This window comes from Pristis pectinata, chromosome 17 (genome assembly GCF_009764475.1).
Source record: "Pristis pectinata isolate sPriPec2 chromosome 17, sPriPec2.1.pri, whole genome shotgun sequence".
NCBI classification, from domain to species: Eukaryota; Metazoa; Chordata; class Chondrichthyes; order Rhinopristiformes; family Pristidae; genus Pristis; species Pristis pectinata.
In genome coordinates, this window is record NC_067421.1 from 6,263,958 (window position 1) to 6,291,827 (window position 27,870).

The 27,870-nt window shown below is 42.9% G+C and overlaps 1 protein-coding gene across 3 annotated transcripts in view; it reads right to left on the bottom strand.

The window, feature by feature from the left end:
- The window catches only part of klhl22 (kelch-like family member 22), a 58,994-nt gene that overhangs the window by 21,361 nt on the left and 9,763 nt on the right, over nt 1–27,870 (bottom strand). For 2 of the 3 annotated variants that reach the window (XM_052032056.1, XM_052032057.1), the window contains exons 2-3: nt 15,057–15,330; nt 9,979–10,144 (exon numbers count right to left, since the gene is read on the bottom strand). In XM_052032056.1, the coding sequence (XP_051888016.1) occupies nt 9,979–10,144; nt 15,057–15,259 (369 nt within the window). In that variant the 5' untranslated portion in view covers nt 15,260–15,330. The remainder of the gene's footprint in view (nt 1–9,978; nt 10,145–15,056; nt 15,331–27,870) is intronic. The other variant, XM_052032058.1, reaches the window with a different exon arrangement.

Consider the following 27,870-nt stretch of genomic DNA (forward strand, 5'->3'; position numbering starts at 1 on the left):
GTGTAGCCACTTTCAGTGAACTATGATTTTGGACACCAAGATCCCTCTGTACCTCAACGCTATTGAGGGGCCTTTGATTAACTGTATACTTTCTCCTTTCACTGTATACTTTCTCCTCGACCTCCCAAAGTGTAACACCTCACATTTGCCTGAATTAAATTCCATCTGCCACTTCTCTGTCCATATCTGTAACTGATCTATACCCTGCTGTATTCTTTGATAGTCCTTTACACTGTCCACAGCTCCACCAATCTTGATGTCATCCACAAACTTGCTAATCCACCCATCTGCTATCTAAAATATTTGTTCCTGAACTAAGATTTAATTCAAATGACAACAAATGGATCCTAAAATTTAGTTCAATGACATCACAATGCCTATTTCATTGATTTCACCCATGCATCTACTTATGACAAACAACAAATTTTATATAGGATCTTTAACATAGCAAAGTGTCCACCATTGCTGGTGAGTTGTACCTATACTCTGGGTTCAAGCCCCCTCCAGAGCCTTGAGCTGCAGAGGTTTGCCATGTTTCAGATGAGACTTCAAACTGAGACCCCACCTGCCCTTCCAGATGGACGTACTGGATTCAAAGGGACTATTTCAACGAGGGCAGGAGAGTTATCCTGGAGTTCAGGCCAATATTTAATCCTCAAGTGAGATTACAAACATGGATGATTATTCAGTCATTATCACACTGATGTTTAAAGGATCCTGCCTCACATAAATTGATACTACATGTTAAGTTTTTTATTATCTAAATGACTATATGTAATTGTCTGCAATCCACTTTGATGTGATCTGATACAGTACCAAGAAATGCAGTCTTTCCTTCTTTATAAAATATTCCTAAGATGCACAATCAAACAAAAGTTTAGCACCAAGTGTCACAACCGTGCACAACTGTTAGCTCTAGAGCCACAGAACATAAGTAGCATGGACAGATGCAAGTGACACGTGACTAGAATGAATGAATGTCACCAAAAGAGAGGCCAGTCCAGACGAAGGGTCTCAATCCGAAATATTGATTGTCCATTTCCCTCCACAGATACTGCCTGACCCACTGAGTTCCTCCAGCATTTTGTGTTGCTCTGAAAGCATATTGTGGTTCCAACACAAGCACCTTTGGAGTGCACAGTCGACAGAGTGCACAGTCGACAGAGTGCAGGCTTTGGTGAATAAGGGAATGAGTTTATTTTAAATTGATTAGTGAAAAGCAAAGATGGAAGATTAGAGAACCTTGTATGACAAAGGTTATTGAAGTTTTGATCAGGGAAAAAAAAGGAAGCATATGACAAATATTGGCAACTACAATCAAATGAGCCTTTTCAGAAATACAGAGGATGTAGGAAAGAAATTAAAGAAGGAAATTCAGAGGGGCAAAAAGAGGCGTGAAAGGAATGGGGACTGCCAAGCAGACTAGGAAGAGCAGGCAGATAGAGCAATAGTGATAGGGAATTCAATAACTGGGGAAATAGACAGGTGTTTCTCTAACCAGGGACGTAACTCTAGGATGGTATGTTGGCTCTCTGGTGTTAGTGGCAGGGATGTCACTGAACAGCTGCACAGCATCCTGGAAGGGGAGGTTGAAGAAGAAGTAGTGGTCCACACTGGGAGACAAAAGGGAGAAAAAAAGGGATTGAGGTCCTCCGAGCAGATTTGAAGGAGCCAGGAAAGAGATTTTAAGGGTAGTTAACTCAGGATTACTCCCAGTGCCACGTGCTAATAAATACAGCAATATGGGAAGATAGTAAACGAATGCATGGCTGCAGAGGTGGTGCAAGAGGAAAGGCGTTGAGGATCTTTCTGGCGCAGATGGAACCTGAACAAATCAGATGAGTAACAACTCAGCAGGACCAGCACCAATATCCTCATGGGGGATGGTTTGCTGTGGCTATTGGAGAAGTTTTACACTGGCTTGTCAAGAGCACACTAACCTCAAGGGGAATTCAGGAAGGAGCAATATCAGGCAGGAAGTGAAAGTTACAGAAGTAGTAAGTGAAATAAACACAGGCAACAGAAATAAAAACAAGCAACAAACAGATTAAAAGTACAGAGAAATGTTAAAATGGCAAAATTGACAGGAGAACTCCAATAATCTGCTCTCCTATTTTTGAAACTTCCAATGGTTTGGCATTTAGCTCACCTGGGTCTGTTTCTCAGGCTTTAAACTCACCAGGGCCCCATTCCCAAGTTCCTTTCAAACTCACTAGGGCCTTGTTTCCCATGCTCTCCTTAAACTCACTGGGTTCACTGGAAAATTTATTATACTACTGTGTAACATCTATAAAAAAGTGAATTAAAAGTGTGTTGGTGTATTAATAGGGGTAATATCTGATAATCTGGGAAATCTGCCTGTCCGGCACCACCAAAATCCTGAGTGTGCCATCAGCTTTTTACTCTATATCTAAATGCATGCAGCATTCAGAACAAGACAGATGAATCAATACTGCAAGAGAGAGTAAATGGGTACAAGGTAGATAACTTTATGGAAATGTGGCTACAGGGTGACCAAAGCTGGAAGTTGATTGTTCAAGGAAACTTGAGCATAGAACAGTACAGCACAGGAAGAGGCCCTTTGGCCCACAATGTCTATGCTGACCATGATGCCGATTTAAACTATACATCTGCCTGCACATAGTCTGTATCCCTCAATTCCCTGCCTGTTCATGTATTTGTCTAAATGCCTCCTAAACGTTGCTATCCTATCTGCTTCCACCACCCAACTTGGCAGCGCGTTCCAGGCACCTACTAATCTCTGTATAAAATACTTCCCTTGTAAATCTCCTTTAAAAGTTCCCCTCTCACCTTAAACCTTTGACCGCTAGTATCTGGCATTTCCACCCTGGGGAAGAGTCTCTACCTATCTACCTACCTATGACTCTCATAGTTTTATATATCTGCATCAGGTCGTGGCAAGGGTAAAAACTGATTGAAGGACCAAATCAAACGAGAAGTTCCAAGAAAGATGGGCATGAATTTGGAAGTCTGTAAATTTAGGATCAAGCCCAAGTTCATTCTTGCGCTGCACAATCTTTGACCACAGGATAACTCTAGTTAAGATTCTGCCTGCTCAGCTGCCGATAACATATAATGACTGGCTCGGACTTAGTGGGCCAAAGGGGCTGTTTCTGGGCTATATGACTCTAACATTGCACAAAGAGAAAGCTCTTTAATTTTATCTATATGTAATGATACACGGTTTCAATTAAATGCACGCAAGATACATATGTACAGAAGTTCCAACAAAATCTTCAAGAACAGCTGCCTCAACAAATCTCACCATCTGTAGAAGAACACTGGAATCAATTGAAGAACACTATCATCACCTCCTGCAAAGAAACAATTGGGTTCAAGACAAAAAAACATCAAGATTGGTTCGATGATAACGACAAAACTACTCCAACAACTCATCGATGAAAAGAGAAAAGCTTTCATCACTTTACAAAATGACCAACAATCGGCTATTAAAAGGAAACGCTATCAGGAATGCAAGGCTGCAGTCCAGAAGAGCACCCGAAACCTGAAAAATCAATGGTGGAGGAAGAAAGCTCAGGAAATCCAACAACTAGCAGACGCCAATGACACTCGAGGCTCTTTTAATGCAACGAAGGCTATTTTTGGCCCATCCATTCATAGTCAAGCCCCTCTCAAAAGCAAAGATGGTTCAACCATCCTGAACAGCAACGTTGACATCAATTCTAGATGGAGGGAGCACTTTTTTAAATTTAAATTTTATTTACAGTGTGGTAACAGGCCCTTCCGGCCCAACGAGTCTGCGCCGCCCATTTTAAACCCAAATTGACCTACCCGTATGTCTTTTAGAATGTGGGAGGAAACCGGAGCACCCAGAGGAAATCCACGCAGACACGGGAGAACGTACAAACTCCTTACAGACAGCGACGGGAATCGAACCCCGATCACTGGCGCTGTAATAGCGTTGCGCTAACCGTTACACTACCGTGCTTTGAAGATCTTCTAAATCAAACCATCTCATTTGACAGGAATATGATTAATAACGTTCCAAAACAGCCCATTGATGACTTTCTAAGCAAAATACCAACACTTGAAGAAGTCAAGGAAACCTTGAAAAACAACAAGGCCGCTGGACTCCATGGAATACCAGCCAAGGTCTACAAAATTGGAGGTGACCTGCTTCATTACCAACTGCATCAACTTCTCATCAAGATCTGGATAAATGAAGACGTACCAGCAGACTTTAGAGACTCAGCAATCATTACCATCTACAAAAGGAAAGGTGATCGATCCAAATGCGGAAACTATCGTGGAATTTCCCTGTTAGCAACAGCAGGAAAGATCCTCAACCGCATCATGAACAACCGGCTCAAGCCTTTAGCCGAGAAGATCCTTCCGGAGACACAAGCCGGTTTTAGACCATCACAATGAGCAATCGACATGATCTTCACAATGCGACAACTGCAAGAAAAATGTCGTGAACAACTTCAGCCTTTGTACATGACATTCGTCAACCTCACCAAAGCCTTTGACTCGGTATCAAGGCAACTCCTATGGGATGTCCTATCCACCTGTGGATGCCCTGAGAAGTACATTCAAATCCTGAGACTCCTCCACGATGGTAGGCTTGCCACAGTCATGGTCAGCAACAGTAACTGTGAGCCTTTTCAAGTCAAATCAGGAGTATAACAGGGATGCGTGATTGCCCCAACTTTGTTCACCATCTTCATTGCGACAATCATCCACATCATCAAGGACGATCTATCCCCAGGGATCGAAATTGTCTACAGAACAGATGGCAGACTTTTCAATCTTGTCCGTCTTAAGTTCAAAAGCAAGACATCCACGTTCCCTCATCGAGTTCCAATACGCAGATGACAACGGTGTTGTCGCTCTCTCAGAAAACCACCTACAACAGATTCTGACTGCCTTCAATTGTGCGTACACGAAACTAGGACTTAACATCAATTCCAAGAAGACTCAGATCATCTACCAACCGTCATGAACTGAGACAAATTGGATAGAACCATCAATTCAACTTGGCGAAACAACCCTGGAAAATGTGGACCACTTTCCATATCTTGGACCACTTTCCATATCTTCCATATCCACCTCTCCTCCAATGTCGACTTTAATGACGAGATTCAACATCGTCTTAAGTGTGCTGGAATAGCTTTTGGACGTCTCTGAACGAGAGTCTTTCATGATCGTGACATCCGAACAGACACTAAAATGCTAGTGTACAAAGCAGTGGTGATCCCAACGCTCCTGTATGCATCAGAAACCTGGACAACATACCGACGACATCTGAAGGCACTTGAAAAATTCCATCAATGCTGTCTTCGAAACATCTTAAATATCAGCTGGGAAGATAGAAGAACCAACGTCAGCGTGCTAAATGAAGCAAAAACAACAAGCCTTGAAGCCTACGTTATCAAGAACCAACTAAGATGGAGCGGTCATGTTGTTCGGATGAAAGACGAACATCTGCCAAAACAAATCTTCTATTCCCAGCTTAAAGTAGGCAAACATAAAAGAGGCGGACAACAGAAGAGATTCAAAGATGTCTTAAAAGCCAACATGAAGAAATGTAACATCGACATCAACAATTGGGAAACCACTGCCAAGGACAGGAAACTCTGGCAAACCATCATCCGAGAAGGAACAGCAACTTTCGAAGCCAACAGATGTGCAGAATTAGAAGAGAAGAAAATGAAAGAGACAGGCAGCCAAAACCAAAGCCCAATCTGCCACCTGGAACTACCTGTCCTGAATGCGGAAGAACTTTCAGAGCCAAGATTGGGCTCATAAGCCACTTGAGAGCCCATAAATAGATCAACGATGACAACGACATATATTCTCAAAGGCAGATAGCTATAACCTATTCCTAATAATTCTTACACTAAGGAGTTCAAGTCATCTAGTATTAAAAGACTATTATCAGTAAAGTGGAATTACTTTTTAAAGGGACTGCTGCATTCACAAAGTGGCTCTGTGCCACCTGGTGACTGGAAATGTATATTGCAGAAGTGCAAACAAAAATCAGTTCTTCAATTAAACCTGCTGCCAGCTGATTAGATAGGAATTTTGATAAAAAGATTACAAGTCTGAGGACATTTGGTCCTTGTATGCTTTGAAAGCTTAACTCTCTTTTTCATGCCCATTTCTCCAGTACCCAAAGTTCTCTATCAAAGTACCTCTCTCCTGTAGCTAACTCTCTCATCCAAGGTCGTTCTTCAAACCCTCCCACTCAACTTAATTCCTCCAGCACTCCCATGCTCCCAACAAAGCCCCCCTCCCTGACCTTTCAGTATCTTAACTCTCTCTCAAAATCTATTCCTCCTGTATCCCAACTCTCCAATGAAGCAATGTCATTCACTGAAGCCCAAATTTCTAGTACTTTAACCCGCACAATTAAACCCATCTCTCTGGTGCTTTAATGCACCATGATCATCATCTCCTCTGCTGCCTATAAATTTTCAGACTGTTCATCAAATATCCAGTAGTGGATGAGCAAAAATTTCCTCCAATTGAATACTGGGAAGAAGAAAAACAGAATGCTGTAAGAATTCAGCAGGTCAGGCAGCATCTGTGGAGGCAAAACGTGCAAGTCAGCATTGCAAGTCAAGACATTAATCTGATACAGGATCTCTGCCCAAAATGTCAACTTAGACATTTTGCTTCCACAGATGCTGTTTGACCAGCTGAATTCTTCCAACATTCTGTTGTTTGGTTCCAGATTCAAGACTCTTTTGTCTGAATATTGGTAAGATCATTAGAATACTGGTCTACTTCCCCAATTATGTGTCTTAGCCACTGACTTTCTTTGTCATCCTGTCTGCAGTCTAAGCCTGAGCCAGACTCTTTGCCACTTTGGTATCAAACCTGACAACAGGAAGAACTTCACTCCACATATCCGTGACATTACCAACACTACCAGTTTGCACTCCTGTAACATAACAAACCCCAGGCTTGCTCCGGCTCATCTGTGTAGAATTTTTTCCTCCATGCCTTTATGACTATGCAAGTGCATTCCTGTCTGGCTTCCTATGTTCTACCACATGTGAACTTGAGTTCCTCCAAAAGTTTATTGCCTGAATCTCAACTCACTCCATCCCACTCACAATCACCCCTATCCTCCCTGATATATATCGGTATCTAGCTGGGTTCTGCTACAATCTTAAAATTCTCATCATTTTCAAATCACTCCATAGCCTCATCCCTCCCAACTCTTACACAATTAGAACTCTCAAAAAATGTCTATGCTCCACCAATTCTGACATCCTGATGATTCCCAAATTTAACAATTCTGCCTTTAGCAGCTGAAGACGTGGCTACCAAAGCCCTAAGATCTGGAATTCGCTACCTAAAGGTCTCTGCCCTTCTCTCACCCTTTCCTTCTTTAAGAACTTCCCTACAATCCACTTCTTTCTTCAGGCTGGCTTAGTACATCCTTCATGTAACTCAGTGTCAAATTTTGTTTGATAACCTTGTTTTGTTCTCACTGAAACCATACCCCACTATTACTCCAACTCTTACTTCAGACATTCAGCTTCAAGATGAGTATTTTTAGAGTTTGTTCTTCCCCTGCTCTAAATGGCAGATCATTCTAAACATATATCAGTGCCACTCTTTAACTTACATTGACTGGTTTAATTTATCTAGTTTAATTCGAAGGTTTATTGTATTCATACCATTTAATATTTTATGCACCTTGACTATGTTTCTAGAATTATGATTCTCAGATTTTTTTCCTTCGAGTTCATACCTGATTATTTGGAATTGGACTTGAATTTTCAGTGTGTATGCTTTTTTATATAACTGCTTTCCCAGATGGTGCAGATATTTTGTTCGAAGACCATTCAGCCTCATGCCAGTGATTGGGAAGAAGAGTCCTCAGCATCTTGGCATGAATGAGAATGGCTGACAATAGAACATAGAACACCACAGCACAGTACAGGCCCTTCAGCCCACAATGTTGTGCCGACACTTTATCCTGCTCTAAGATCTATCTAACCCTTCCCTCCCACATAGCCCCCTATTTTCCTATCATTCATGTGTCTATCTAAGAGTCTCTTAAATGTCCCTAATGTATCTGCCCCCACAACCTCTGCCGGCAGAGCGTTCCACGCACCCACCACTCTCTGTGTAAAAAAAACTTACCCCTGACATCCCCCTTATACCTTCCTCCTCTCAACTCACTCCGTCCTTCCTATCTACAATCTATCTCAGAATTGGCATTTTTCCACTTAAGTGATTTGCATCTTGACTACTGGTTCTGGAATGAGTCCTATCCAGCTAGTCTATCTTCTAAACAACTGCCATGTTCCACAGCCAAAGGGGTCAACCTTGTTGTGGAAACTGTTGCAAAGCTAAATGTACCATTCAGACCATGAAGCTGTAAATGCATCACTAGGACTACGTCTGGGTCAATTTTTATGTGAACCTCCATTATAAAATGGCACTACATCTATGATCAAGGCTATTTCATGGCTGAATGTGGGAAATATTTTGATTCATGGAATTATGCTGCATCACCAGATATGACACAACCATCTTTTGATGTACAGAGGGATCTTGGGGTCCAAGTACACAGCTCCCTGAAAGTGCTGCACAGGTTGATAGGGTGGATAAGAAAGTGTATGGCATGTTTGCCTTTATTGGTCGAGGCACTGAGTTCAAGAGTCGGGAAGTTATGTTGCAGCTTTATAAAACTCTGGTTCGGCCGCATCTGGAGTCTTGCATTCAATTCTAATCACCCCATTATAGGAAAGATGTAGAGGCTTTGGAGAGGGTGCAGAAGAGGTTTACCGGAATGCTGCCTGGATTAAAGGGCATGTGCTATGGGGGGAGGTTGAACAGGCATGGGTTCTTTTACCTGGAGCAATGGAGGCTGAGGGGAGACCTGATAGAAGTTTATAAGATTATGAGAGCCACATATAATCTTTCTCCCAGGGTTGAAATGTCTAATACTTGAGAGCATGCATTTAAGGTGAGAGGGGGTACCTTCAAAGGAGATATGCGGGGCTAGCTTGTGTTTTACACAGAGAGTGGTGGGTGCCTGGAATGCACTGCCAGGGACGATAGTGGAGGCTTTTAAGAGGCTCTTAGATAGGTACATGAATGTGCAGAGAATGGAGGGATATGGACACTACGAAGGCAGATGGGATTAGTTTAGTTAGGCGTTTAATTACTAGTTTAATTAGTTGGGCTGAAGGGCCTGTTCCTGTGCTGTTCTACATAACCAAAAATGGATTCAGTTAAAGGAATCTTATGATCAGACAAGCATGTAGTCCAATGATCATCATTATTAGCAGATGAGGATACAAAGGAAGTTATCTGCTCTGATGATTCATCTCTTTATCAAAGAGTGGTCAGTTTCTAAAAGACGATGAAACAGCTTGGAGGCAATGAGTGATGAGGCACCTCTGATCACCAACAACCAATGTGGATCTTGAGTCGTTGACCAGGAAGTCAAATTATTTAAATGTGTTGAGTATCTGCTGATGTCTTTAAAGATAGCCCTTGGTCAACTTTGCCATGACCCTAAATGGAAACTGATGTGTGTAAGTGTGCCTGTTTTAGATGAACATATGGTGCACGTGGAAAGCTGAAGGCTAGGGTAAGGCCAAATTAAAGGAAACTGTCTTGGTAGCTGTGAATTTTAGGAATGTGCAAGGATAGAAACAACTATCGTGTGAGCTTTCATGCAGGTGGTTATAGCTTTCACTCCAGTGGTTGCCAATGAGGCCCTTCCACTTGAAGGACATGAGCAGATCCGGCAAGTCCTGAAACCCAGAGAATTACTCTTCTCCTTGTGGATTTGGTGACAGGATGTTCTGATTTGTCTCAATTCTGGTGTTAGAATTGATGTATCCCCTGAGATTAAACCCCATGGACTTGTAATCACATGAAATTGTGCTTGATTCCTGGTCGGCAGACTTCTCCCTGGATTAGTGTTTGTAGTTAAGCCTTTGGGGAAAATTATTAGTCCATTACCTGTAGCTGACAAGCAGCCACCAGCACATCCTGCACATTGTCCAGGTTCAGCTCCATCTTAGAAGTGTAAATAAAGTCCAAAATTTTGCACATGACCATATAGGATATGTCATGTAAAAATATCTCCTTCTCCTGCATCTCCCGCAGTCCACCAGCAAACATCCCCCTGCAAACAACAAAACACAGATCAGAATTCACTCTCATTGGAATCACTGGCCAGAGATTTACTAACGATTCTCCTAAAAAAAGCCATAGTATAAGACTCCCACATATGATTTAAGTGACTGTGATTATCATAAATGTGTCACTCTGCCCTGAACCACAGCAATTTTGAGTTAATTGATAGTCTGAGAACTACATCAGGATCAAATAATCCAAGGAAGAAACAGAATATAGATGAGCATTCATGTGCATCACAGCTCATTCACCCAGAAGGACAGCAATCACAGTATCAAAACCAGCCATCAGAGCACTCAGAACTTCAGTCACAGCATCCACAATCTCAGTCACAGGTTAGAAAGCACTGGTTTCTAATCCTACAAACATAGCACAAAAGATATTAGATACAGCACAAACAAACATCAGTCACATCACCTAGAACTTCAGTGTCAATATGCTGAACCTCAGAGTAACTTAGTCACAACATCACTATAGACTTGATCTGAGGAACATTGTTACGAGTGTCTTGGTTGTACCGCCACTAATCCAACTAGCCTTGTTCTAATGGATATATCAGCAGAACCAGGATTGAAAGAATCATCAGCAGAACCAACATGTGGGAAAAACATTCCTGACCTCGCCCTCATCAATACCTGTTGCTCATGAATCCATCCATGTGCGTTTTTGGTAGGAGTGGCTACAAAATCTTTTCAAAGTTTTCACATAAAGGATACTCTCGGTGTAGTAAGACACGAGAACTGCGATGAATGGAGTAGATTCCACAAAGATCTAGCAGCTCATATTGGCCATCCATGAAAAACTGTTATCCTTCAGCAGCCACAGTATAGTCTATCATAATCCCTAACCTGATGGTCTGCATATCTCACACTCTGATTACTTTCAAACACAGGACTGACCTTGATTCAGTATCGAGAGAACAGCAACTCCATACCCGAAAAGGAAGACCCAAACTATCAAACCCACAATGTGGGATTACATTTATGCTAAACATGGACTCGACTAAGCAACTCCACAACAAAACTCTTCAGCCTTGCCACATCTTGTCATGAATGACAAAATGGTTGATATGAGAAAGAGGAGAAGGCTCTAACTACTTCCATCAAAAAATAACATTGGAGTCCAACTGGGCAATAAATAAGGCTGAAGCATTTGTAATCATCTTAAATCGTAAGTGCCAACTCACCTTGGCCCCCAGCTTGAGGTTCTCATTGTCACTGGAGTCAACCTTCAGCCAATTTTGATTCATTCTATGTGACGTCAAGAAACAACTGAGTGTACGGAAATTGCAAAGATTGTGGGCCAAAAACATTCTTCTTACAGTGCTGATATTTGTGGTCAAGCATTTGCAAGACTTTTACCCAAACTGTTCTAGAGCAAGCACACAGTGACATCTACCTGACAATGTGGAAAACTGTCCAACAAGCAGTACAAATCCAATGTAGTCAGCCATCATCCCATCAGCCGATTCCAACCTCAGCTATATGATGGATGATGTTGCCGATGATGCCAGAAATAAAAATAACCCAAGTCTGGAGGTAACAGGAAAACTGTGGCATCAAGGGGTCCTAGTAAAAGTAAACTTAATGGGAATAAAAGGAAAAGCTACACTTCTGGAAGCACAAAGGAAAATAATTATGGATGATGGGGGGGAAGGGTGGGGTAATTATCCAAAGGACGTTACTGCAGAAGTTCCTCAGGATACTGTCCTAGGCCCAATCACCTTCTATTGCTTCATCAATGACCTTCCTCCTTCATAGGCCCCAGAAGTGGGGAAGTTTGCTGGTGATTGCACAATTTATTCACAACTCTTCAGGTAATGAAGCAAGTACACCATTCAGGCATGGGACGGAAGTTTCAAGCAACTTCTGTGTCATACAGTGACAGGCAATGAATATTTTCCATATAGAACTCTAACCACGTTTCCTTAACATTCAGCAGTATTACATTGTTGAATGCCCCACTAACTATTAACTAGAAACTCAACTGAAGAAATCACATAGTGTAGCTACAAGAGCAAATTGGAGCCTGTGTATCCTGTGACAAGAGACCTCTGTATCCTCTGACCCTCCAAAGACTTCGCCTTCTACCAAGGTGGCCAAGCGTGTGATGGAATACGTGCCTGCATGAATACAGCGCCAACAAAACTCAGGAAGCTTGATGTTATCTGGCAAAGTGGGCTGCTTGATTGGAACTATATTCACCAACTTAAACACTTATTCCCTCTACCAGCATGTTCCATACACAAAAAGCACCATGTTAACTTGCTAGAAATTCTCAGTTGGAAAAAGGAAGGTTGGAATACTGTTGCATTATTTAGTGGTGAATTACTATTGTGTATTTTCTAGATGTACACAGTGCACAGGAATCAATATGTGGAGAAAATCACAGGTATGAGGGGTTGGTGTGGTAGCTACACACACTGAAGACATGCTGTTCCCCTCTAGCCCCCAGCCCATCCCCCACCCGAATGGTTTTCCTTTACCTCCCAAAATTTCAGCAAGCAACTACCATTGGGAACTGTGCAGATAGCATGTTAACGTAGAAATTCTGAGGCAAGTATGAGAAGGAAAAGGAGAACTGTGAAATATTGTTTGGGATAAAACATGGTGAAAAAAGAAATATGAAGGTGTTAACATCTCTCCAGTTATATAAACCACCACTTCCAAGTGAAAAGTTTTCCAAGTTATTAAGAGAAGCAAGTGAGGAAATAGCAGAATCTCTGATGATAGTTTTTTCAACATTCCTGGCTACAGGTACAGAACCATCAACACTGTTTAACTGGGAGAAAGTTTTAGACCAGTTAATTAAATCAGTCAGTCCATCCTGTGTGAAGGACAGATTACTGGGAAAAAAAAATATAAGGGTCAATAGTAACTTCATTTAGAAATGCATAGATGAATTAAGGCAGAAAATTCTAGAAAAATTAAGCAAGGCAAGCAATATATATATATATAGAGAGAGAGAGAGAGGGAGACGGGAAGGGTGGGGAAGGAAGTGGGTGATGGGAAGAAAGGGAGGGGAGGGGGAAGAAAGGGAGGGGAGGGGGAAGAAAGGGAGGGGAGGGGGAAGAAAGGGAGGGGAGGGGGAAGAAAGGGAGGGGAGGGGGAAGAAAGGGAGGGGAGGGGGAAGAAAGGGAGGGGAGGGGGAAGAAAGGGAGGGGAGGGGGAAGAAAGGGAGGGGAGGGGGAAGAAAGGGAGGGGAGGGGGAAGAAAGGGAGGGGAGGGGGAAGAAAGGGAGGGGAGGGGGAAGAAAGGGAGGGGAGGGGGAAGAAAGGGAGGGGAGGGGGAAGAAAGGGAGGGGAGGGGGAAGAAAGGGAGGGGAGGGGGAAGAAAGGGAGGGGAGGGGGAAGAAAGGGAGGGGAGGGGGAAGAAAGGGAGGGGAGGGGGAAGAAAGTGGGGAGGGAGAGAAGAAAATGGGGTGATGGGAAAGCAGTGGGTGAGAGAAATGGGGGAAGGAGAAGGGAAGGAAGGATTGAAGTTTGGGAAGGGAGGGGAAGGATGGAAATGGGATGAGGAGTGACTAATGTGGAATTGAAGTGTGGGGAGAAGGATGTGGCTGTGTAGGGAAAAGAGAAAACTGGGGGGAAAGAGTGCAGGAAGGGGGAGGGAGGGTGGGTGGGTGGGTGGGAGGGTGGGAAAGAGAAACGTGGGGTGGAGTGAGAGGTGTGGGTGGAGGTAGAGGGAGATGGAGAAAGGTGAGGATGGGTTAGGAAGTAGAAGGTGAGTGAGTAAGGATTTGCGAGAGAAGGTGTGATATAGTAGGAAGACAGACGTAGAAGGGAAGGGATATTGGGAAAGGAGGAGGATTTTATTTAGACTTAAAGGTGAGGACCATGAATAGGAAGTTTGCAAAAAGAAAGCTGAAAAATTAGCCATCTGGTCAACAGTGTTCTCATACATCCTTACAACATCAAAGGCGTCATTTCGTCCTGTCAAGTCTATGCCAGCTCTCAGAGCAACCCCATCGATCCCATTCCCCCACGTCTTTCCCTGTAACCTAATCTCTCTCACATGTCCAGTAACACCCCCAGCCCCCCCCAATTCTCCTACCACTCACCTACACTAGAGGCAATTTACAGTGGCCAATTCACCTTGGGAGGTGCAAGGAAAGTGGAGCAATCAGAGGGTGAATAGAAAGAACCTATATCCCTTAAAGCAGTGTCATTAACCAGGGAACAATGGTTTATATTATAGCAGAAGTGCTTTCATACAGGGTAGTAGGGATTTAAGGTCACAACCTGCAAGGAATCCCATTCACATTTAAAGATACTTGGACATCACATAACTGCCATTAACTTCAAGCAACAAGCTAAGAGGCAAGAGGCAGGATTAGGCCAAGCAAGATGGGATGGACAGCTTTCTTCTGTCTGAAGGAATTTCAGTAAAGATTCTACACTGAAAGTTAGATCAACATCAATGAAAGTTTGTTTTCTGAATGAATGAGTTGAATTAGGATAAATATCCATGAGAAGACATTTGCAATCAGAATCACAATGAAGACAATGGATCAGCACATATTAAATGTAATTGGTTCTGGGTAATTGAAAAAAATACTAATCTGGCAAGACAGGAAGCAGAAACAATTATGGAATAAATGAACAACTGTTGTCTAATCTATATGGCAGGCTCAAAACAGAACTAGACTGGAAAGAAAAATCAGGATTCCCTCATAATTTCAGCCATGTAGACCCAAAACAGGCATCTGCTCTTTGATGTATCCCAAGGAATGGGAAGAATATACAAATAGATAAAAATGCTTTTTATGCTGCAATATTCAATTAGTTAGCAAAGTAAATGCCCACATCACAACACACATAACACAATGCACAACCATACCTGAAAAAAAAACCTAGAGACACACGGAGATCCATACCCACACACACTAGACTGGTGTAGTACCTAAAATAGTCACACGATGCTGCTAGAAGTATGCGGTGAGCTTCAATGGACTTGCCCTCTACGATCAGTATAACATCAAACAGACTTGCGCTGTTCCGGAGTGCAACCAGTCCATCCAGCAGAGACTGGGAATGCGCTGAGCTCTGATAGATCTGGCTCACTTTTTTCTGACTTTGCTGTTTGCCCTCACGCTCTTCTGCCATGGTCAATGTTGTTGATGACACCCAACTTTCAGGAAAACCAGGCCAACAGATGGCTTTCCAGACTGACTGTTCTGAAAAATATTAAAATGTGCCAAAATCATTCAGCTTAAATATTACAAATAAAGGCCAGAATCACTTCTGATTTGATCTTTTTATGTTTATTGTGCTGAAGTTAGAGGGTCAAGATATTATGGGAAACTAACAGGGTGGAGACTGGGTGGGGAGTCAATGACCAGGATTATTGTCTTACATTTAGAGCCTGTACATTCTGAAGTGAAGTAAACATTTCTACACACAGAAAGTAGTAGAAATATGAATCACTTCCACAAACGACTATTTATGCTTGGTGAACTGTATATTTAAATCTGAGAATGGTAATTCTCAGCCTGTGTCTCAACCAAACAAGATATCTCACAAACTGCAGGACCTATCTAATCTTGAGCAGAGCTTCTTACCTTAGATCTTCCAATCCATCTTCAGCCCACTTCATTCCCTCTGCTATCTGAGCCAATATCCACATACATTTTTTATGTAAGAGCAGGAGCCCAGCTGATCCACAGCCTCCATATTCAGTGGACATCCTAATTCATTGCTCCCTCTGCTGTCCTAGTTATATCATCACAGTAAAGACAGGAATGAACCTGGAACTCCCCTGCAACTTATAGCTGAGCATCACACCAAAACTGCATTGTATCATCCAAGGTTTTTTTTGTTACTGACTTCTCCTTCCCCAATGAGTTTTATAGCCTATAGGGATCTGTAGCCTGACTCTACTGATTAACTCCTAGAGGCAACGGGAAATATCCTCACCAAATTTCCACACAGGCATTTCTCAGCAGGGGTTAACCACAGGGTGATTAGAAGCCGGATTCCTGACTAATGAACTCACTGCCATCCATGCTTAAATCAACCTGATATTGAATGGTTCTGGTGTGTCCAATAGGATTCTATAATTGTAGACTATGTTCCAGGGCATAGAAGTTTCAAACGTGACAGAGGGGAATGCAAGAGGGGGAGCCGCACTTCTGATTAGGGAGAACATAACAGCAGTACTTAGAAAGGAGATCCTAAAGGGATCATCCAATGAGTCCATATGGGTGAAACTTAAGAATAAGAAAAGGGTGATCACTTTGCTGGGGTTATACTATGGGCCGGCCTCCCAATAGTCAGCGGGAATTATAGAAAGATAATGTAAGCAAATCACAGAAACGTGTAAGAGTTATAGAGTTACAGTAGTGGGGAATTTTAGTGTAAGGGGCTTTGATAGGGCAGAATTTGTTAAGTGCAAGAAAGTTTTTTGAGACAATATGTAGAGAGTCCTACTAGAGACAGGCAGTAGGAAATGAAACTGGACAGGTGATAGAGGTATCGGTAGGAGACCTTGGGAACTGACCATAATTCTGTAAGTTTCAAGGTAGTTATGGAAATAAGGTTGGTCCTCACGTTAAGGTCTTGGGAGGGTCTGATTTCAATAGCATATGAGAGGACCTGGCAAGAGTAGATTGGGAGCAAATGCTTGCAGGTAAAACAACAGCTGACAAGTGGGAGTCTTTTAAAAGAGAAATGGTATTAATTCAGGGACAGCATGTTCTCAAAGAGGTGAAAGGTAATGACGGCAAGGGAACCTTGGATGACAGAGGACATTGAAGGTTTGATCAGCCAAAAAGGAAACATATGGTAAGTATAGGATTGAGAGAGTCTCTTGAGGAACATAGTGTATGTAGGAACGAAATTAAAGAGGGCAAGAGGGACCACGAAATATCCTTGGCAAGTAAGATAAAGGAGAATCCCAAGACATTCTATATCAGGAGCAAGAGATCCCCTTAGGGACCAAAGGGATAATCTATGTGTGGAGCTGGAGGATGTGGGCAAGGTCCTAAATGAGTACTTCTCATCTGTATTCACCAAGGGAGAAGGACATGGAAGATAGTGATTTCAGGGATATATGGATAATCTGGAGCAAGTCAGTATTAAGAAGGATGAGTCATTAGATGCCATGGATGCATCATATATCCCCAGGGCCAGATGAGGTCTATCCCAGGTTGTTATGGGAAGCAAGGAAGGAGATAGCTGGGGCCCTGATGCAGATTTTTGCATTTTATTAGTCAAAGGTGATGTGCCAGAGACTGGAGGATAGCTAATGTTGTTCCTTTATTTTAGAAGGGCAGCAGGGATAAGCCAGGTAACTACAGGCCAATTGAGCCTTACATTAGTGGTAGAAAAATGGAGAAAATTGTAAGGGATTGGATTTATGTAGATTTGGAGGGCTGATTAGCGATAGTCAGCATGGCTTTGATTGAGGTCTTTGAGAAGATAACTGAGATGATTGATGACGGCAGAGCAGCTGATGTTACCTATATGGACATTAATAAGCCACCTGACAAGATCCTGCATGATCGGCTGGTCCAGAAGATTAAGGCAGATGGGATCCAAGGTGAGCTGGCTAACTGGATCAAAAATTGGCTTGGTGATAGAAAGCAGAGGGTAGTGGTGGAAGGATGCTTTTCTAATTACAGGTCTGTGACTAGTGGCACACCACAGGGATCGGTGCTAGGAGCCTTGTTGTTAGTGATATATATTAACGACCTGGATGCAAAGGTAGGAAGTACGATTAGTAAGTTTGCGGGTCATACAGAAGTCAGTGGTGTTCTGGATAGTGAGGAAGGGTTGTCTAAGGTTATGACAGGACATAGATCAGATGGAATTTAATCCCAACAAATGCGAGATGTTCCATTTTTGGGAAGTCAAGTAGGTGGTAGAACATACAGTTAATGGTAGGGGCAGTAAGGAATGTTGATGAGTACAGGGGCCTTGGGGTTCAAGTTCACAGTTTCCCTTAAAGTAGCAACACTGGTAGATAGGGCAGTGAAAAAGGCATATGGCATCCTTACCTTCATAGGTGGGGCATAGAATATAAATGTTGGACTTTATGTTGCAACTTTACAAAACACTGATTCAACCGCACTTGCAGCTCTGGTCACCACACTACAGGAAGGCTGTAGTTGCACTGATTACAGTGCAGAGGAGATACACCAGGATGTTGCTGGGATTGGAGCACTTTAGTTATGGGAAGAGATTGGATAGGCTGGGTTTGCTTTCCCTGAAGTGAAGGCTGAGGGTTAATGGAGGTACATAACATTATAAGAGGCACTGATGAGGTACATGGTCATAATCTTTTTCCCAAAGCAGGGGGTATCAAAAACAAGAGAGTCTAAAGGTGAGAGGAAGGAGTTTTTCAAGGGAACTTGGAGAGAAAAGTTTTGTTTTACTCAAAGCGTGGTTGTTATCTGGAACTTGCTGCCAGATGCGATCGTGGAGTCAGATATAATCACTAATATAAGAGGCATTTAAACAGTCACTAAATAAGCAAGGCATATAAATGTGTGGACCTCATGTGGGCAAATAACAGATGGGCAAAATGACCAGCGGTGAACATGGTGAGCTGAAGGGCCTGTTTCAGTCCTGTACAACTCCATGCTTCCAAGTCTAATATCATAACTTGTTTTGATGAAAAGTCATCAACCTGAAACATTAACTTCACAGGAATTGCCAGAACTGCTAAGTATTTTCAGAATTTACTAATTTAATTCAGATTTCCAGCATTTGCAGTATTTTGCTTTTGAATAACCGATTACATCATTCTAACCCTTAATCTGTATGTCTGGAAGTTTTTCTTTAAACTGCTTCAATTCACAAAGAGTAATGGTTCCATTTATTTGCAGAAAGTGGACACTATTGATGAGGCCAACATTTATTGCCAACACCCAGTATCTGTTTAAAAAGTATATCTATTTAAAAAGTACAACCTATCTATACTTTCTTCTTCCCACTACTTAGGCAGGTAATTTGCCTCCAATCCCTGGCAATGGTTTCCCTCAACTAGCTGACCCAAGAGCAATCTACTGTGACTGCTTTACCAAAAAATTCACTCACCGAAATGCTACCCAGTTCTAATACATACCTGACAGGGAACCAGTGAAATATACATACTCACTCCCTTTAGGCAGTGAATACCCATTTGCAATTTCCTAGGTTCAATCAACTATAATTACTTGCAGTTATATAACAGCTCAATTGTAGCAAACTATCCCAAAATGAAAAAAAAGTGGGAAACACAAACAAGGACATAGTGACCAAAAGTTTGGTTCAAACTAGGTCACTGGTTAACAGTCTACTCTGAGAAATAAGATCTCACAGATTGCAAGTAATAGTATGGAATGAGAGAGCAGTGATAGCAGAAACAGAAGCAACTTGCAAAAAGGAATTGGGTATATACCTAAAGGAAAAATTACAGAACAGAGATTGGGCTAATTAGTTTGCGTTTTCAAAGAGAAGAAAAAAAGCAAAAAAAGAAAAAGACTCTCTTTCAAACAAACAATGCAAGTACAATGGGCCAAATTGTCTCTTATGCTTCATGGCTCTGTGAAAAATTTAAATACAATAAATTGTTAAGAATGCAAAGACAGACAAGCACCGACTTCTGTAACAAAGAAAAAGGCATACTGTGCAGAAGCCAAATAAAACAGCTTTCTGCTAACTCGAGAAATCTGCCAGGAATGCAATTTTCAATTTATTATGCAGGTCAACAAGTCACCTTTACGAGTAGGAAGAACTTTGCAGAACTATCTATCTCAAATAGACCCAACTGTTATACATACCCTGTGACAGTTTCACTTTTAAATTCTCTTCCACAGTGGACAAAATAACACCAGTTGATTTGAATGACAATTCATTTCATTGATGATTTCACAAGTGAATAACCATATATTTCATATTTAAAATGAGGTGATTTCTTTTCAACAAAATCATTTAAACTACATAGGAGCTTTCCAATAGGAATAAATTATGTAATTTAGTGAGTGTCTTGAGTCATCCAGAAATTTCCCAGCTTCTCTTTCCTTGTTAATGTTGAAACAACTGATTTCAACAACAACTGTATTCAAATACCACTTTTAATGTAAAATGTCACAAGGTATTTCATAGGAGAATTATTTATCAATATTCTGAGACCCAAGTCACACACAAAGTCTTTGAGGATCATCTTGGAGGAAAAAGAGATAACAAGTCCTACAAATGGCCTCAGTGAGCTGGATAAAACAATAAAAAAATTAACTGGATTCCAAGTGACTGTCACTCTGCAGATTTTCACTGTCCAATGATAGCCTTGGAATCAGAAGGTTATAGATTCAGGAACCAATTCAGAGAATTTTCCCTGGTGTCCCTCAACCAACATCAAAGAAACAGATTTTTTTTCCATTCATTTTTTTTGATCTGGGCATTGCTAGCAAAGCCAACATTTATTGCCTATCCTAACTGCCCTCAAAACTATGATGATAAGCTGCCTTCTTGAACTTCTGCCATGCTTCTGGTAGAGGTGCTCCCATGGTGCTACTGGGGAGCCAGTTCCAGCATTTAGATCCAATGATGATGATACAATTTCAGATCAAGATGTTGTACAACTTGGAGGGGGACCTGCAGCTGGGTGATAGTGTCCCCATGCATCTGCCATGCTTATCATTTTGCTGGCAGAGGCTGTGATTACAAGAGATGCTGTCAGAGTGAGCAACTGCAGTGCATTTTCTAAATGGTACGCACTGCAGTTATTGCGCACTCATGGTGAAGGAAATGAATGTTTGGGGTGGTAAATGAGGTATCAACCAACTGGGCTGCTTTATCACCAGAATGTTGATGGCATCCTAGGGTTATTAGTATAGCACTCCAGGGAAGTAGAGAGTATTCCATGAGACTTCTGACTAGTGCTCTTTGGATGGTGGAAAGGCTGAGGGAAGGGGGGAGGGCATGCAGGATACCCAGTCTCTGACCTGCACTAGGGAAGCAAAGGACTGCACATGCTGGAATCTAGATGAAAAAACAAGATGCTGGAGGAACTTAGCAGGTCAGGCAGCATCCGTGGAAAAAAGCAGACAGTCAACGTTTCGGGTCAGGACCCTTCTCTGGGATTGAAGATAGGAAAAGGGAAAGCCCAATATATAGGAGGGAGAAACAGAGCAGTGATAGGTGGACAAAAGAGGGGAGGTGGGGTGGATACAGGGTGGTGATAGGTAGATGCAGGTAAGAGATAGTGATAGGCAGGTGTGGGGGAGAGCAGATCCACCAGGGGATGGGTCAAAGATATGGAGGCAGGCAGCATGGTGGGAGGGAAGGAGAGGAAAAGCAGCGAGAATAAAAAGATGGCAAGGAGTAAAGAGATGGTCTAGGAAGAAAAGAAGCAAGGTGGGGGGGGGTGGGGTTGGCTTACTTAAAATGGGAGAATTCGATGTTCATGCTGTTAGGCTGTAAGGTCCCAAGATGGAAAATGAGGTTCCTCCAGTTTTTGCGTCTGGACTTCTCCTGGCAGTGGAGGAGGCCGAGGACTGACATATCAGTGATGGAGTGGAAAATCCCCAGGGTGGGAGCGGGATGGGTGGGATGGGTGGGAACTAGGGAGTCGCAGAGAGAGCAGTCCCTAAGAAAGGCAGGGAACTTTCCACTGCCCTCACCATAGGTACAACACCTGCCCCTACACCACCTCCATCACCTCCATCAAGGGACCCAAGCAGTCCTTTCAGGTGAGGCAGAGATTTACCTGCACTTCTCCTAATATCATCTACTGCATTCGGTGCTTCAAGTGTGGCCTCCTCTACACTGGCGAGACCAAACGCAGATGAGGTAACCATTTCGTAGAACACCTGCGCTCCATCCGTAACTGCGATCTGCATTTCTGGGTTGCCAGTCACTTCAACTGCCCCTCCCACACTATCACTGATATGTCAGTCCTCGGCCTCCTCCACTGCCAGGAGAAGTCCAAACGCAAACTGGAGGAACAAACCTCATTTTCCATCTTGGGACCTTACAGCCTAATGGCACGAACATCGAATTCTCCCACTTTAAGTAAACCAACCCCGCCCTCACTTTGCCTCTTCTTTTCTTCCCTTTCCTAGCTATCTCTCTTCTTTCCCCTTGCCATTTTTTCCCTTCTCTCTCCTTTTCCTCTCCTCCCCTCCCCCATGCCGTCTGCCTCCTTACCTTTGACCCATCCCCTAGTGGATCTGCTCTCCCCCCACACCTGCCTATCACTATCTCTTAACTGCATCTACCTATCACCACCCTGTGCCCACCCCACCTCCTGTCTTTTGTCCACCTATCACTGCTCTGTTTCTCCGCCCTATATATTGGGCTTCCCCTTTTCCTATCTTCAGTCCTGAAGAAGGGTCCTGACCCAAAACATCAGACCTGCACTTATAGCTACAGTATTTGTGTGGCTGGTCCAACTGAGTTTTTTCATTAATGGTGACTTCCCAGAATGTTGGTAGTAACTCAGCAATCTTGGTACCTTTGAAAGTCATTAAATGTCAAGGGTAGGCGATTAGATTTCCTTGTGTTTCAGATGGTCATTCATAAACACCACGGTGGCATGAATATTACTTGTTATTTATTAGCTGATACATGAATGTGGTCTTGGTCTTGCTGAATGCAAACCTGGACTGGTTCACTTGCTGAGGAGTTGCAAATGGAAGTGAACATTGTATACTCAACAGTGAGCAACTCCACTTCTGACCTTATGATGAAAGAATGCTTCAAATCTGAAATAAAAACAGAAAACATTGGTGGGGGGGGGGGGGGCAGAGAAATCAACAGATTAGGCAGCATCTGTGGATAGCAAAAAAGTTAACTTTTCAGATTAATGACCTCTCATCAGAAAGTTCCGATGAAATTGACCCAAAATGTTAATTGTTTCTCCACAGATTCTATCTGACCTGCTGAAAAATAAGTTATGTACCATCTGCCGAGACTGTGATTGTTCTGTGAACATATTATTTTCCATAGTTCAGTATTCAACCATGACAATTTTTCTCAGGAATGTTGGCAGGATTGGGATGGATGGAGCTCTGATGAAACATCAATATGCTCAGCAGACAGGAATTATTCTATCATCACACCCACATCCAGGCTGGTCAACCAAGTTCTCTTCTCTGATTATTGTTAAAGCAACCAATCTCAATAATAAGTTGCATTCAAATAGCACCTTTAGCATAATAAAATGTCCCAACACCACAGGACTCTTTCATTTCTGAGGGGTTGCAAACAGAGTTGAACACTGTGCAGTCATAGCAAGCATTCCCTTGAGAGAAGAAAAGTCTTTATAGAAATAGTTGAAGATGCTTGAGCCTAGGACAGTACCCCAGGAATTCTTGTAGCAATTTTTTAATGGTAATTTTCAGACTCGCATGTTGCTTTGCATACTTCGGTAATCTAACTTTTAACCCAAGATGGCAGACAAATGTTTGCATTAAATTATCTAACACATACATTTAACTAAAACTGGAATTTTTTAAAAAAATGTTTTGCAGCATAGTAGTCAGTACCCACTTGGTACAATCTCTACAGAATATGGACTCTGCTGAGTAATGATTAGCTTTACTGTCAAGTTTTCTTAAACTTTTTCATTTGCAGAAATATGGAGGTGTAATATGTTATAAACAAGTTGGCTGTCAATCTTACAGTTAATTAGGTACCCAGCTGGAATGGATTAACCAAAATTACTGTCAGCCTGACCTGAATTCACAGAATCTGGGATCATAAGTCAAAAGTTTGTTGATGATTGCACAACTGTTCAAACTTATTCACAATCCTTCAGCATAAGAAGCTGAGTATATACAGCATGAGTTGGACAATATTCAGCTATGGGCAGAACTTGTGGAACCCGGGAATATAAAGTCATGGTTCTACTAAGCACAGTGTGCAGTGCTTAAAGAATGTGAACATTGAGCGAAGAACAAAGGTGCAGCTTTATATTTCAAGAAAACACCGTTGGACTAAAAATACCTTTGTTTCGCTGACTAATCCAATGGTGACTGATGGGTGGTGGGATTGTAGTGCAAGAGGCCAATCAGGCTGGCGGAGTAAAAACAAGAATAATACAAGGAGAGCGGATGGCAGGTCACTCTGCCCATAGAGAAATGCAAAGCAACTCAACCATCTCACATTGGATGGGTCAGAGTCAGATAGGGTCAACAATGCCAGACCACATAGGGTGGTGTAGAGGAGGGCTGTTATACCATGTCAGGTGCCTCAACATTCACAGCAGCTTCAGGACTGAAGTAACTTGTGCAAAGAAGCTTTCCTAGATATATCCTGAAAGGCCTGGCTCTGACTTTGATGATTAACAACTGACTGCATGGTAGTGCAGCGGTTAGCGTAACACTATTACAGTGCCAGCAACCCGGGTTCAATTCCGACCGCTGTCTGTACGGATTTTGTATGTTCTCCCCTTGTCTGCATGGGTTTTCTCTGGGTGCTCCAGTTTCCTCCCACATTCCAAAGATGTACGGGTTAGGAAGTTGTGGGCATGCTATGTTGGCGCCGGAAGTGTGGCGACACTTGCGGGCTGTCCCCCAGAACACTCTACGCAAAAAGATGCATTTCACTGTGTGTTTCGATGTACATGTGACTAATAAAGAGATCTTATTTGTGGAGAGAAAAACAGAGCATTTCAGAAAAAAAGACTTTTCATCTGTTAATTGTCTCTCTCTCTCCACCAGTGCCACTTGACTGAGTATTTCCAGCACCCAGAGTATATCTATACAGGATATCAACCTGATACATCTAAAATTCCTTTCCCCCCACAGATGCTATTTAAACCGCTGAGTTCCCCCAGCAAGTTGTTTGTTGCTCCAGATTCCAGTATCCGCTGTCTCTTAACATAAGCACATAAGAAATAGGAGCAGGAGTCGGCCATCTGGCCTGTCGAGCCTGCTCTGCCATTCAATAAGATCATGGCTGATCCGGTCGTGGACTCAGCTCCACCTACCTGCCTTTTCCCCTTAACCCTTAATTCCCCTACTATGCAAAAATCTATCTGTGTTTTAAATATATTTAATGAGGCAGCCTCTACTGCTTCCCTGGGCAGAGAATTCCACAGATTCACCACTCTCTGGGAAAAGCAGTTTCTCCTCATCTCCATCCCAAATACATTCCCCTTAATCTCGAGGCTATGTCCCCTAGTTCTAGTCTCACCTACCAGTGGAAACAACCTTCCTGCCTCTAATCTCTCCCTTTCATAATTTTATATGTTTCTATAAGATCCCCTCTCATTCTTCTGAATTCCAGTGAGTATAGTCCCAGGCGACTCAATCTCTCCTCATAGGCTAACCCCCTCATCTCCGGAATCAACCTGGTGAACCTCCTCTGTTCTGCCTCCTCTTGTGTCCCCAGAGTATCCTATTGTTGTATTATAAATAACTCCCCTATTCTGGAGACCTTAACCTGCAGAAATGCCCTCTTCATATCAACCAATGGGTGAACCAAAACCAACCAGTTCTTCTTTGCCCATTTCGGTGGGGCAACATTTTCCACTCAAAATAAACTTTCTGAATAAAGAATGAAAAATAAACTTTCTGAACAAAGAATGAAAATGGATGTTATATGACAGTCAAGCATGACCATTCTCAGTAGAAGACCTATCTATCATTTGGTACGGCAACTGCTCAGGACTGCAAGAAACTACAGAGAGTTGTGGACACAGCCCAGTGCATCATGGAAACCAGCCTCCCCTCCTTGGACTGTCGTCTCCTCTCGCTGCCTGGGCGAAGCAGCCAGCATAATCAAAGACCCCACCCACCCGGGACATTCTCTCTTCTCTCCTCTTCGATCAGGTAGAAGATACAGGAGCCTGAGGGCACATACCACAAGGCTTAAGAACAGCTTCTATCCCACTGTGATAAGACTATTGAACGGTTCCCTTATACAATGAGATGGACAATGACCTCACGATCTACCTTGTTGTGACCTTGCACCTTATTGCACTGCACTTTCTCTGTAGCTGCGACACTTTGTACTGTTATTGTTTTTACCTGTACTACCTCAATACACTCTGTACTAACTCAATGTAACTGCACTGTGTAATGAATTGACCTGTACGATCAGTATGCATGATGTTTTTCACTGTACCTCAGTACAAGTGACAATAATAAACCAATACCAATATGTGAAGAGATACTGTTCTCTGAAGCCACACTGCAGCCTGTGAATCCCACAGACTGCAATGCTGCCTGGTGCCATGGTTGAGAAGAACTCTTCAGAGCTGAACAGGAGCTTGGAACGGAAGGGGTGAGGGGGAGGAGGGGAGGGGGAGGGGGTGAGGGGGAGGAGGAAGAGGGGGGTGAGGAGGAGATGGAGATGACTGACTGACTGACTGAGGTTTTGGCTCAAGAGGTGTTGGTGAGTGGTGATGGAGGCTAAGGTAAATCTCTGGTAAGTTTCTTTCTTGCTTTGGTGTTTCCTTTAGTGCCAGGGTAGTTAGAATGGCTCCAGGGTCAGTGGTGTGCTCATCTTGTGAGATGTGGGAGTTCTGGAGATTTCTAGTCTCTCTAAATAGCTACATCTGAAGAAGGTGCATCCAGCTGCAGCTCCTTAGACTGTGTTAGGGAACTGGAGATGCAGCTGGATGACTTCTGGCTCCTAGGGAAAAATAAGGAGTTCATAGATAAAAGCTATAGGGAGGCAGTCACTCCTGAGCTGCAGAAGGCAGGTAGCTGGGAGACTGTTAGGTGAAGAAAGGAAGATAGGCAGGTAGTGCAGAGTACCCCTGTGGCCTTCCCCTCAGTAACAGGTATACAGCTTTGGATACTGTTGGAGGGGAAATGACCTACCAGGGGAAAGCCATAATGACCCAGTCTCTGGTACTGTGCCTGGTTGTGTGGTGCAGAAGGGAAGGGGGGAAGAGGTTAACAGTAGGGATAGGGGATTCAATAATAAGGGGGCAGACAGGAGATGCTATGGATGTGAAAGACTCCCAGATGGTATGTCTCTGATCAGGTCCACAGCATTCTGAAAGGGGAGGGTGAACAGCCAGAGGTTGTGGTACATATTGGTACCAATGACATAAGTAGGAAAAGAAATGAGGTCCTGAAGAGGGAATATAGGGAGCTAGGTTAGAAGCTGAAAAGCAGGACATCAAAGATAGTAATCTCTAGATTGCTGCCTGTGCCATGTGCCAGTGAGGGTAAGAATAGGTTGAGCTGGCAGATGAATGTGTGGCTAAGGAGTTGGTGCAGGGGGCAGGGTTTCAGATTTGTTCCAGGTTCTGATCTCTTCTGGTGAAGGAACAATCTGTACAAAAGGGACCAGTTACACCTGAACTGGAGGGGGAACAATTATCTTCTGGGCAGGTTTGCTAGAGCTGTTGAGGGTTTAAACTAGTTTGGCAGGGGGATGGGAACCCAAGTGATCGGTCAGAAGTTAGTGCACAAGTAGATGCAGAGTGGAGAAAGATGGAGGTAGGATAGGCAGTTGAAAGGGCAAAATTGTACAGTTTGTTTCTTCAGTTGGATGGGCTGAAGTGTGTTTACTTTAATGTGAGAAGTATCAGGAACAAGGTGATGAACTTAGAGCATAGGTAAGTGCATGGAACTATGACGTGGTGGCCATTACAGAGACAAGGGCAGGAATGGCTGCTGGATATTCAGGGGTTTAGATGTTTCAAAAGGGATGGGGACAGGTAAAAGGTGGGGGAGTGGCTTTGCTGATCAGGGACAGTGTCACAGCTAAAGTAAGGGAGGACCTCCTGGAGGGATTGTCTACTGAGTCAGTGCAGGTGGAAGTCAAACAGG